At 46.4% G+C, this 13,609-nt stretch overlaps 1 protein-coding gene across 4 annotated transcripts in view; it reads right to left on the bottom strand.

Moving 5' to 3' along the window:
• Window positions 1-5,380: 5,380 nt before the first annotated feature.
• Window positions 5,381-13,609, bottom strand: part of LOC139226408 (uncharacterized) — a 28,679-nt gene continuing 20,450 nt past the window's right edge. For all 4 annotated transcript variants that reach the window (XM_070857162.1, XM_070857163.1, XM_070857161.1 and 1 more), the window contains 2 exons: window positions 6,748-6,895; window positions 5,381-6,442 (listed from right to left, as the gene is read on the bottom strand). In XM_070857162.1, coding sequence (XP_070713263.1) covers window positions 5,862-6,442; window positions 6,748-6,838 — 672 coding nt within the window. In that variant the 5' untranslated portion in view covers window positions 6,839-6,895 and the 3' untranslated portion in view covers window positions 5,381-5,861. The remainder of the gene's footprint in view (window positions 6,443-6,747; window positions 6,896-13,609) is intronic.

The following is a 13,609-nucleotide window of genomic DNA, read 5'->3' on the forward strand; positions in this document are numbered from 1 at the left end:
AGACAGAGGAGGCAAAGGGACTGCAGAGGAGCCGGGCGGTGGTGGGGAGGCTACACTTGAGCCAAAGCAGAGGGAGAGACACAACCTGAGTACAATGGGACCAGGACCGGGATGGCTGCAAATGAGTTTATTAAATGCATTAATGAGCACAAGGCATAACAAACCTCACGTTTTGCTGGCAACTGCAGCAGGCTTTGAGCTTGTGGGGAAGACAGCCGAGAGATACGAATAAAGGGGTATCAGCGCCACATAGAATTTAAAAGTAATGACAGCACTGGAGCTGCGGATGGACTCACTCTGGAGCATGCGCGGTGCTGAGAATGTTGTGGATAGCACATTTAGTGAGTTGGTCACACCACAGGTAAGGGTTAGGACAGATAGTGAATGGGTGACCAAGAGACAAGGCAAGAGCAAAAAAGGTAGTGCAGGAGTCCCCTGCGGTCTTCTCCCTCCAAAACAGATATACCGTTTTGGATACTGTTGGGGGAGATGACTTACCAGGGGAAGGCACCAGCAGCCAGGTTCATGGCACCGTGGGTGGCTCTGCTGCACAGAAGGGTGGGAAAAAGAGTGGGAGAGCTATAGTGATAGGGGACTCTATTGTAAGGGGAATAGATAGGAGTTTCTGCAGCCGCAACCGAGACTCCAGGATGGTATGTTGCCTCCCTGGTGCAAGGGTCAAGGATGTCTCAGAGCGGCTGCAGAGCATTCTGAAGAGGGAGGGTGAACAGCCAGTTGTCGTGGTACATGTAGGTACCAACGATATAGGTAAAAAGCGGGAAGAGGTCCTACAAGCTGAATTTAGGGGGCTAGGAGTTAAATTAAAAAGTAGGACCTCAAAGGTAGTAATCTCTAGATTGCTACCAGTGCCACATGCTAATCAGAATAGAGGGAGCAGGATAGTTAGAATAAATACGTGGCTTGAGCAGTGGTGCAAGAGGGAGGGATTCAAATTCCTGGGACATTGGAACCAGTTCTGGGGGAAGTGAGACCGGTACAAAAGGGATGGTTTGCACTTGGGCAGGAGTGGAACTGATGTCCTAGGGGTAACATTTGCTAATGCAGTTCGGGAGTGTTTAAACTAATATGGCAGGGGGATGGGAACCTATGCAGCGAGATAGGGCGAAGTAATATGGAGTCAGAAACAGATGGTAGAAAGATAAAAAGCAATAGTGGAAGGCAAGAAACAAAAAGGGCCACACTACATCATAATTCTAAAAGGACAAAGGGTGTTAAAAAAACAAGCCAGAAGGCTTTGTGTCTTAATGCAAGGAGTATCCGTAATAAGGTGGATGAATTTACTGTGCAAATAGATGTTAATGGATATGATGTGATTGGGATTACGGAGACATGGCTCCAGGATGATCAGGGCTGCGAACTCAACATCCATGGGTATTCAACATTCAGGAAGGATAGAATAAAAGGAAAAGGAGGTGGGGTAGCATTGCTGGTTAAAGAGGAGATTAATGCAATAGTTAGGAAGGACATTAGCTTGGATGATGTGGAATCTATATGGGTAGAGATGCAGAACACCAAAGGGCAAAAAACGTTAGTGGGAGTTGTGTACAGACCTCCAAACAGTAGTAGTGATGTTGGGGAAGGCATCAAACAGGAAATTAGGGGTGCATGCAATAAAGGTGCAGCAGTTATCATGGGTGACTTTAATATGCATACAGATTGGGCTAACCAAACTGGAAGCAATACGGTGGAAGAGGATTTCCTGGAGTGCATAAGGGATGGTTTTCTAGACCAATATGTCGAGGAACCAACTAGGGGGGTGGCCATCTTAGACCGGGTGTTGTGTAATGAGAGAGGATTAATTAGCAATCTCGTTGTGCGAGGCCCCTTGGGTAAGAGTGACCATAATATGGTGGAATTCTACATTAGGATGGAGAATGAAACAGTTAATTCAGAGACCATGGTCCAGAACTTAAAGAAGGGTAACTTTGAAGGTATGAGGCGTGAATTGGCTAGGATAGATTGGCGAATGATACTTAAGTGGATGGGCAATGGCAGACATTTAGAGACCGCATGGATGAACTACAACAATTGTACATCCCTTTCTGGCATAAAAATAAAAAAGGGAAGGTGGCTCAACCGTGGCTATCAAGGGAAATCAGGGATAGTATTAAAGCCAAGGAAGTGGCATACAAATTGGCCAGAAATAGCAGTGAACCTGGGAACTGGGAGAAATTTAGAACTCAGCAGAGGAGGACAAAGGGTTTGATTAGGGCAGGGAAAATAGTGTACGCGAGGAAACTTGCAGGGAACATTAAGACGGACTGCAAAAGTTTCTATAGATATGTAAAGAGAAAAAGGTTAGTAAAGACAAACGTAGGTCCCCTGCAGTCAGAATCAGGGGAAGTCATAACGGGGAACAAAGAAATGGCAGACCAATTGAACAAGTACTTTGGTTCGGTATTCACTAAGGAGGACACAAACAACCTTCCGGATATAAAAGGGGTCAGAGGGTCTAGTAAGAAGGAGGAACTGAGGGAAATCCTTATTAGTCGGGAAATTGTGTTGGGAAAATTAATGGGATTGATGGCCGATAAATCCCCAGGGCCTGATGGACTGCATTCCAGAGTACTTAAGGAGGTGGCCTTGGAAATAGCGGATGCATTGACAGTCATTTTCCAACATTCCATAGACTCTGGATCAGTTCCTATGGAGTGGAGGATAACCAATGTAACCCCACTTTTTAAAAAAGGAGGGAGAGAGAAAACAGGGAATTATAGACCGGTCAGCCTGACATCAGTAGTGGGTAAAATGATGGAATCAATTGTTAAGGATGTCATATCAGCGCATTTGGAAAGAGGTGACATGATAGGTCCAAGTCAGCATGGATTTGTGAAAGCAAAATCATGCTTGACAAATCTTCTGGAATTTTTTGAGGATGTTTCCAGTAGAGTGCACAAGGGAGAACCAGTTGATGTGTATTTGGACTTTCAGAAGACTTTCGACAAAGTCCCACACAAGAGATTAATGTGCAAAGTTAAAGCACATGGGATTGGGGGAAGTGTGCTGACGTGGATTGAGAACTGGTTGTCAGACAGGAAGCAAAGAGTAGGAGTAAATGGGTACTTTTCAGAATGGCAGGCAGTGACTAATGGGGTACCGCAAGGTTCTGTGCTGGGGCCCCAGCTGTTTACATTGTACATTAATGATTTAGACGAGGGGATTAAATGTAGTATCTCCAAATTTGCGGATAACACTAAGTTGGGTGGTAGTGTGAGCTGCGAGGAGGATGCTATGAGACTGCAGAGTGACTTGGATAGGTTAGGTGAATGGGCAAATGCATGGCAGATGAAGTATAATGTGGATAAATGTGAGGTTATCCACTTTGGTGGTAAAAACAGAGAGACAGACTATTATCTGAATGGTGACAGATTAGGAAAAGGGGAGGTGCAAAGAGACCTGGGTGTCATGGTACATCAGTCTTTGAAGATTGGCATGCAGGTACAGCAGGCAGTTAAGAAAGCAAATGGCATGTTGGCCTTCATAGCGAGGGGATTTGAGTACAGGGACAGGGAGGTGTTACTACAGTTGTACAGGGCCTTGGTGAGGCCACACCTGGAGTATTGTGTACAGTTTTGGTCTCCTAACTTGAGGAAGGACATTCTTGCTATTGAGGGAGTGCAGCGAAGGTTCACCAGACTGATTCCCGGGATGGCGGGACTGACATATCAAGAAAGACTGGATCAACTGGGCTTGTATTCACTGGAGTTCAGAAGAATGAGAGGGGATCTCATAGAAACGTTTAAAATTCTGACGGGGTTAGACAGGTTAGATGCAGGAAGAATGTTCCCAATGTTGGGGAAGTCCAGACCCAGGGGTCACAATCTAAGGATAAGGGGTAAGCCATTTAGGACCGAGACGAGGAGAAACTTCTTCACCCAGAGAGTGGTGAACCTGTGGAATTCTCTATCACAGAAAGTTGTTGAGGCCAATTCACTAAATATATTCAAAAAGGAGTTAGATGTAGTCCTTACTACTAGGGGGAATCAAGGGATATGGCGAGAAAGCAGGAATGGGTACTGAAGTTGCATGTTCAGCCATGAACTCATTGAATGGCGGTGCAGGCTCGAAGGGCTGAATGGCCTACTCCTGCACCTATTTTCTATGTTTCTATGTTTCTAATATAAGCAGGAGGTACAGCAAGTAGTATAAGTAGGTATAACTCAGCCATAACAAAGTGTCACAGAGGCATGACTAAATCATGACACAAAATGAGTGTGCCGAGAGGAAATATGTTCAGTCACAAATTGTTTTAATATATTAGCAATTTAAAGGACTTCGCTTTCTGACAGTTTTTGGAAGGGCTTAGAGCAATGTTTTTGTCTGTTAGCAAAATAATTTTAAAAAATTCTACTATTTCTGTTTCACTATAAATAGCAAACACAGAGGAGCACTTCCCCCTCAGATGAAGACAAAATTTGCATTTATATAGCACCTCAGGACTTCCTAAAATACTTCATAATCAGTGAACTACGTTTTGAAATGCAATCACTTTTGTCAGGTTGGTAGTCAGTTGCACATTGCAAGGTTTCACAAACAGATAAAGTGGTGATATTGATTGAAAGGAATGTTGAAAATGCTGGGGGATATTTAACATCTGTGTCACCAGGCATACAGGCCGAAAGTGTCACCAGCACTATGGAGCCGAAATTGGTCGACATACTGACCCCGACCGCGTGCGTACCGCCCAAAAATGCGATTTTGGTCACAAAACACCTACATACCACCGACATACCGCTCAGCAGAATATTCATCATTGACATACAGCCAAGCAGTATGCACACCGCCCGCCATGCAGGACCGCTCGCATACAGCCCAAAAAATCCGATTTTCATCACACACTGCCGTCATACCACCGGAGCTGCATACCGTCCTGGAAAAGGTGGTTTTACACAATGGTAAGTGGGCGGGAATGGGCGGAGTGCACGAGTCGCCTTTTTGGAAATCGGGAATTATCAGCTAAAGTAGCACCTCTGTATTTCTGAGGTGAACAGTGATTTTACAGTGCAATTTGGGGTGAAAAATTTATTTTTATTGTTACTGAGTAACTTATTAAAGATAGAAGACATTTTAGTTAAATTTTTTTCATCGAAAAATATTGTGGAGAAGAATGGGGCCTGTGCTATCTCAGCCTGTATTACTGACAACCTGTCTAATGGAGGAACCAGATGTAAGAAGGTTTATTGAGCAGAGCTATGAGGGTAATAGAGGAGGTCACAAACTGATGAGGAGGAGGAGGCTTACCCTGATGACTGTTACCCGAAAAGTTTGACACTGTACTAGAGTGCTTAAATTAAATTCAAACGTTTATATAAAAATATCAAAAATATACAACAATTTTAAAACTTTGTAAACATAACTATAAAACAACTTTAACTTTAACAACTTTAATAACAATTTTAACAAAACTTTAACAACCTTAATAACAACTTGAACAAAACTTTAACAAATTTATTAACAACTTGAACAAAACTTTTCAACTTTAATAAACTTTTACAAATCAAACTTAAATTATTCAATGCACAAGTACATCAAAAAGACCCTTTACTCTCCTCGACCACGACATCAACCTCGACTGCGTGCTGCACCACCCTTGGGACTATTCCCCTCTTTCTTATTTTCGCCCTTCTCTTTTCCAGTGCCCCTGAGCCTGGACCTCCCCGTGGTGGTACCAAGTCGGCAAGCAGCACCGCATCCTGAGTGTTGTTGTTGCTGTCCTTGGGGGTCAGACATTGCAGGCGCAAGAATTGAGGCCTCAGGAGAAGCTCGTGATGTGGGAGGCGTAGCTTCAGGGCTGGAAGATGATGTGAGCTCCCCACCCTCAGGTGCTGTCGACCTGACTACTATGGCACAGGGGGGTTCCGTGCCATGTCCCGATCCCGTCGATTGCCGCATGGCTTCGACAGCGCCGGCTCCATCGCGGTGATCAAACACGACATATCCTCCGACTGCCGCTCTGATAGAGCTGCGATGTTTGCGGTTATCATAGTCATGGTCTTGAACAGCTCTCCACCTATGTCGACGCTGGCCTGTGACAGACGCACCACGTTCAGGTACACGCCTACAGCAACTGATCTTTCCTGCACCATCCTCCGTTGCTGTGGCAAAGGCGCTGCAACACTGGGGGTGCGTTGCTGTGCACGGCTTGGTCCCGCACAATCAGAGGAGCCATGGGGGAATCCTCTGAATACAGACTCGGTGGTGGAGGATGTTCCAGCTGGCCCACATGGAACTGGTGTATCCTCCTCCGTCTCCATCCCCACCTCCACCCCCATTGGCTGCAGGATCAGCGGCTCTTCCTCTTCCTGTTCCTCTTCGTCTTCCTCATCTCTGTAAGTGGTGAAGTCGGGAGAGGGCTGGGTGACGCCAGAGGTGGAAGCAGTGGGTCTATCGTCTATGTCAGTGTGGTCTGAATCATCCGAGTCTGGAAGTACAAAACAACATTTTAAAAAGCTTGGCACCAGGGGCGGGGTCAGGGTTACATGAGTACATAGTACAGTGACTTATCGCGGTCTTGATTAAATGCTGCAGTACTGCATTACATATCGCAGACAGCCAATACATATATGCATTGCGTTACATGCCCCGAACATTCCAGTACATCATATGAGGCCAACATTACAGTGCAATAAATGTACATTACATTACATCAGGCCAACGTTACAGTTACAGTTACATTACATGACATGAGAGGACCGTAACACAGACCAGGGATTGTATTCAACTGACCATCCTGTGTGAGTGGGTCAGCTCCACTGCTGGTGGTGGCATGGATACTATCCCCGACCAACGACAGGGCACGGATCTCAATGTCAGTCATCGATGTGGGTCCTCCCACCGTACGCCGCTGATCGGCTGCTATTGCAAATGTCTTCTTCTGCAGAAAGTAAAGTAAATCAAAGTAAAAATCTTCAATCCATTTAACATCGCAGACACACAGGGTCACACACGCACAAAAAAAACCCACTGCGTTGATCCTCTTGTCATTGCCTGAAAGCACGAATACATCACCGTAACTTTAAGATAAATAACACCATCTGTGTGACACGGAACCTACATTTGCATGGTACATGGCACATGGGGGGGGTGCATAAATAAAATTACTGGCTCTTGCTACCATCACCAGGTAGTTCCACCTCTCACGGCACCTTTCCCCGGTGCGTACCATGGTACATTTGGAGGACACTGTCTCCCCGATCTTGTCCCATATCCTGTTGTACTCCTTTGGGGAAGGCTTTCCACGACCACCCTTCGTTAGGTCGGAGTATCTCTCCGTAATATTCTCCAGCAGGGCAGGTAACTCCGTCTCGTCGAAGGCAGGCTCCCTCAACCTCCCATCCTTCTCGATGTTCCCGCACTTCCACTTCTTTTTTAGCATTTCCATAATATTTCTGTTATGATTTTTGCTTTGGAAAATATGTCTTATTACTCTTCAAACTAGAATTATTAGTTGTTAGGAATATTTTTTAACTCTGCAATGTGTTTTTCAAGTAACTGCCCGTCGACTAGCTTGCTGCTCCTTCTCACTCTCTCTCCCTCCTCTTCAACTCTCTGCGCATGCGCAGGTGACCCCTGACCCCCGAAATCACGGGTAAAATGCTTCTGTAAAAAAAACGGGGGGAAAATAATCACGCATGCGCAGTTCAGTGCTGCACCGTCCATTGAAGAGAAAGTCGATCTGGATTGACTACTAAGTTACATACAGCCCGCTGCAGACCGCTGGCATACCGCTGACATAACGTAGAAAAAATTTGGACCAATTTTGTCCTCTTCGGTCTCGGCGGTATGCCGGTGGTTTGAATTGATGCACTGCCGGCATACCGCCGAGAAATGGGCGGACCTTATGCAATGACCAATTTCGGCCCCATAATGGACAGCTGGCACATTGAATGTATCAATTGTTAGTGCCAGCTGTGGCTCACTGGGTAGCACACTCGCCTCTGAGTCAGGGACTGGAGAATATAAATCTAGGTTGACACTCCAGTGCAGTGCTGAGGGAGTGCTACACTGTCGGAGGTGCTGTCTTTCGGATGAGATGTTAAACCGAGGCCCCATCTGCTCTCTCAGGTGGACATAAAAGATTGGCTGGCACTATTTTGAAAAAGAGCAGGAACGTTATCCCTGGTGTCCTGGCCAATATTTATCTCTCAATCAACATAACAAAAACAGATGATCTGGTCATTATCACATTGCTGTTTGTGGGAGCTTGCTGTGTGCAAATTGGTTGCCACATTTCCCACATTACAACAGTGACTACACTCCAAAAGTACTTCATTGGTTGTAAAGCGCTTTGATAGCTGTATAGCGTGAAAGGCGCTATATAAATGCCAGTCTTTCTTCTTTTCAATTGCCAATGGGACCTTGTTGATCCTTGCACACAATGGTGCTTTCCACTAATAGTTCCCTGAGCTCGGTGCCTCAAGGGTGGAGTCAGCCTCAATTTGCTGGGCCTGATGACGTGGGACTCTAGTGCCCGAAGTATTGCAGTGATTTGGGTGAAACCGGCTGCATTATCGGCTCCTCAATGTTATCCAGCATGTGGTGCTCCAGGGTGTTTTATCTTGAATGAGTTAGCCTCTCCTTCCCAAAGGCAAGTGCCTGGCTTGTGTTCTGTAAAGCTACGATGAGAAACTTGCTTGAGTCACAGGTTGAAGCCGGCTCCCTCGTGTTCTGTGGCATTGGAGCACTGTGCTGATAGATGGCATCTGGTTTTCATTGTTTCGGGTCTGTCCGTTATGATTTTTATTCTGTACAATCTATTAATCATCCATTTTTATTAGTTTAGTTTCTGGCTGTTTCTCGCACTAACTTAAAAACAAACTGGTCTGGCTATATGTGTGAGGCCTGTACACCAGTTGGTATAGTGTCTAATCGTGTATCCTTGGCCTTCTCCCTTCCACCTTCCTCTTGCCCCACACTTCTTCCTTCTTCACTTTCAAGCCTGTTTACACTGACTGCTGGGTCCTCTTGGTTATCTTTTGGTGTTAGTCCAACTGAGGCAACTACAATCGCAAGCTAGCAAAGTACAAAGCAACTCTCAAGTTGCTCATTCCAAATGAGGTGTATTTCCAGACACCCTTATGGTGTTTCCTGTGCTGTTTCTCTCAGCCAAAAAATAAAGGTTAAAACTTTTTTGGAACATTTAGAGCTTTTTTATTATTTCTATAACTAAATTCTCGGCCTATGTTTTCCCTGCTGTGTGCTGTTGATGCCTGCCAGCTCCCATTGATGTTAATACAGGTTGAACCTCCTTTATTCAGAACTCCCTTATCCAGAACCACCCCTCATCCGGAATCATTCCCGGCCACCGGGTGGCCCATGCGCAGAGCTCTGACATGAACAAATTGAACAAATTGAAGTCCTTCCTCGTTGGCAACTCCCGCAATCGCAGGCCTGACCCTGCGATCCACCCCGCCTCCCCACCCCATGATCTCTCTGCCGCACTCCCAGCCCCAAGCCAACCAGCCCTGATATCCCCTTGCTCAGTACCTGTACCATCCAATTTAAGGTGACTACCCTTCGTCCAGAAAAATCCCTTATCCAGAACCGGCCAGGCCCCGAGGGAGTTTCAACCTGTATAAAGCAACTGAAACCTAAAGATACTGATTGTACATTTTAAAACTTATTTCCTATAGCTAACCACTCCAAGAGGGAGAGTGCCCCTCGTTCGGATTCTCAATCCATGGGGTTCAGGGCAACATATGGAATGGACAGGTGACTGGAGCGATAAGTAAGTGTCATCATTGCTGTAACTGTTCTGTCGAACTACAGGATGAGAAAGTTCATTGAGCCACACTTTTGAAGTGATTAGTTTCGATATGGGGGCAGAGATCCTTCTTTGCAAGCCCTCACTTTACATTGAGTACAGTTGAAGTTATCAGTCAAGAACTGTATTTAAATTTAAGCCTAGACATTGCTGTCAGGATAACGCCAGGGGTCTGTGAGAATTTTCACTCACCTGGCCCAAGATTTCTGTTTTGACTCAAAGATACAAAGATAACCGATGTCTGAGAAGCTAGCCCACCAAAATCCAGTCTTCACACATAGCATGCATGACATGCTTCGACTACCCGTATGAATATAGTTCTCACCGTTTGGGGTTTTGAAGGAAGCTGCTGTATCTTCACGTTGCACTGACAGTGAATTTCCTCCAGTGCTTCCTTGGCACTTGACGTAACAGAGGAGCAGTAGCAGGAGCAAAGAAAGTCTCCGAGGTTTCACATGGCACCAAAGGTGTACTGGCTGGATCAGCCATTACATCTATAGATCTAGGTGCAGATACTTAATGACTGCAGAGCACTGCTTCTGAAAGCTGAGGTTCAGCAGCGCGGCAGTCACCCCTGTAGCTTTGCCTTCTGCATCAGGAAGTCCTGAAAACATCCTCACTCATAGGGACACCACTGCCAATAGCCATCAAGGTGACCAAGGCCCTCCATTTCTATGCCTCCACCACCTTTGAGACTGCTGTCCATAGATGCATCAAACAGGTAACTGGTGTGCTACTTATCTACATCTTTCCCACTAACAGCAACAGCAACACAACTGGCAGGCTGTTTCAACTAGACCATTGGCTTTCCGAATCTCTGGAAATTATACCCCGGAGTGTTGTTGCCAATTCCTTCTTTTAAAGGAAGAATGAATAAACATTGGTAGCAGAGGAAGATATAGGAATATGGGAGATACCAGGACAGTGAAATAGTTTTGCATTACTGTGGCAAAAGGATGGGCTGAATGGCCTACTTCTGTGCTGCACAACATTAGTTCTATCACACTCCCCGACTCCTTTAATGCTCTTGCCATATCATGTTCAGCATATTCTTCGGAAATAGTGTCAGGGGTTTGTTGTGCCTGGGGCCTTCTCCATTTCTGCTCTGCTTCCTCTTATTATCAATCATTTTGTCCTGCAGTAGCTGTGTAGTCTTGGGATTATGCAGGTTTAGATCGCATACAAGGTGACACACAGCCGCCCTTCCTATCTGATATTAAATAGCCACGCATCATTGCAGCTGGGTTGGCTCACAGAGTTCTCCTGCGTCAAGACCTCTTTCAAGTTCCTGCAGTTTTATTTATAATTTTCTGCCTGTGTTTAAGCTGAAGTATGGGTGTGGGTGGTAAGCATTCAGTGAGCTTTTCCTCTCTTGGGCAGAGTGCATAATATAATTTACAGATTGTGAGCTGCATTTTGTGACATATCTATTTGGAATAGGTATTTAATATTCAAAATTGTTCTGCACATTTTCTTCAGGTCAGCCATCTTCTTCCTGACCTATGTTCTTCTGTATCATAGACGACAGCACCCCTTTTCCTCACATCGTGAATGGGCACTTCCAGCGCACAGTCAGCAAAAGGGTCACACGCATAATTCCCACCTACATTTTCCAGGAATTTAGCAATATGAACCTACTCTCCATTGAACAAATACAAGGGTTTGTGTGTCATTTTTAACCATCTAACTGTGGCTCTTTCTGTAAATCAGTTCCACTGCTCCATTAGTCAGCCTGTATTACAACAGTGACTACACTTCAGAAAGTACCTCAATGGCTGTAAAGCGCTTTGCATCGTCCAGTGGACGTGAAAAGCGCTATATAAATGAAAGTCTTTATGGGCTAGAACCTCCACTTTTGTGCTTATCACCCAAAAATGGGCGTTATTTCCGGCGTGGGCGGGAAAAAAGGGTTTTCAGATCGCTAGCTTCTCACCCATTCTCAAAACACCTAGTTTACATTTTTTTAAATGGGCGTTACCGCGAGCGATATCAAATGGCCGGTTGCGTTAATTTTTTTTGCCCTTCTGCCGTAAAGTGTGGCCGTCCTTAGCAACGGCATGGCAACGCTCGATTCCCGCGTTTCTGGAAGTCAAGGTCACCATGACATGCGGAGAAGAGGAGACAGAGAGAGAAGGAGCTCAGAGGGACTGAAGGCATGGCTGGGTGTGGTGTGGCTGCTTTGGGAGGAAGGAGGGAGACTTGAGAGCTTCACAGCAAGTAGGCGAACAAAAATTAGCTGCTACATATTTGACCAAATTTGGCCTATAATGGAGCGAGAGGAGGAGGCATCACAGCACACTGTGGAGACTAAAGCTGGAGAGAGCAATGAGGTGGGAGAGGAGCACATTGGAGGCCGCAAAAGAGCCAGGAGGCTCTTGGATGAGGCAAATGCATCCCTCCTACGGAGGTCGAGGAGGGTGATTTGACACAGGAAGGGCGTGAGAAGCCCACCCCAAAGGTCTACCAGCGGATATGGACCGAGATAGCAAAGGTGGTCTCGTTGGCGACCAACGAGGTGCGTGAGGGCAACCAATGCCGGAAATGATGAAATGACCTTGTGGGATCCGCAGGAGTAAGTATTACATTGAATTACATGTATTATGTATTTATATAATTTGATTTGTAACAGTCATGAGTGACTAGCAGCAGATATGAGGTCTTGCACTTTTACCGGGAATGTTTTACTCAAAGCTTGCGGTCACGGTGTAAGTCTTTAGGTAAAGAATGATAATAATCATAATAATCATGATTATATCTGTCGGTTATGTGTTGTATCAGTCTCTGTGACAGTACCTAGCAATGATATCACGCAATGATCTCATGCCATGTCATCCTGTCACCTTTTACAGAAGAAGCTATCGACGATGAGGTCCGTGCAGAGGCGAACGGGTGGGGGGGGCCACCAGTCCCCAGTGATATCAGAGATGGAGGAGTGAGTGCTTGCACTCGTGGGGAAGCAGCCCCGGACAGCCACGGATGCATCTGCAGACCTGAAGTAATGCCATGTGAGTAAAGTTTACACCATTCATGAAATGTGATGTCTGCGATGATTTTGAGAGCAGTGGTGCTTTTGTCGTGCATATGCTGTGTGGAGCGCTGGACTCACCTTGTCACCCTAGCACCCCCTTCCCCTCTAATAACCTCATTTGTGTTTTGCAGCTCAGCCAGCAGAGTGGCCCCAGGCAAAACCACAGAGGCCAGAAGGTCGGCTGATGATCCTACTACATCTGGTGCTGCGGAGCTCCGTTAATCCGTTGGGTCTGTTCTCAACGGATGAGAGCGTGGACTTCGAAGAACATTGCCACGCTCCAGAAGCCATTCCACCCCAAGGCCATCTAGTAGTCCTCCGGTCATTCCCGCCTCCACTCTGGAGATACCGACCCCAAGCACCTCTCCACAGGGCATTCCATTTGTCCCCAGGATGGCGGCGACCCTGCGGAGGCCTCGTGGATGCGGCAGGTCTGTTCCACGAGCGCGAATTGACAGCGGAGAGATGGTACAGTTGTCCAGGAGGACTGTAGACATTGGTGACCAACTCATCGAAGCATTGGGGGCATATCCTGACATCTGGCCATCATGACCGAGTACATTCCACGCATGGTGGAGTCCCCCCTGGATGCGATAGCCAGGAACACTGCTGCCACAGGCCTCCCAGTGGCCCCCGAGCGCGGCACTCCATCCCTTGGTTCCGCACCACCACTGCGAATGACAGATGAGAGCAAGGACCAAGATCCTGCTTCTGCATCAGAGAATGTTGCCCCCTCGGCACCCCCCACTCCTGTACCCGTGCAACCACCGCATCTGCCTTCATCCCCCCCAATGAGG

This window comes from Pristiophorus japonicus, chromosome 16 (genome assembly GCF_044704955.1).
Source record: "Pristiophorus japonicus isolate sPriJap1 chromosome 16, sPriJap1.hap1, whole genome shotgun sequence".
NCBI classification, from domain to species: Eukaryota; Metazoa; Chordata; class Chondrichthyes; family Pristiophoridae; genus Pristiophorus; species Pristiophorus japonicus.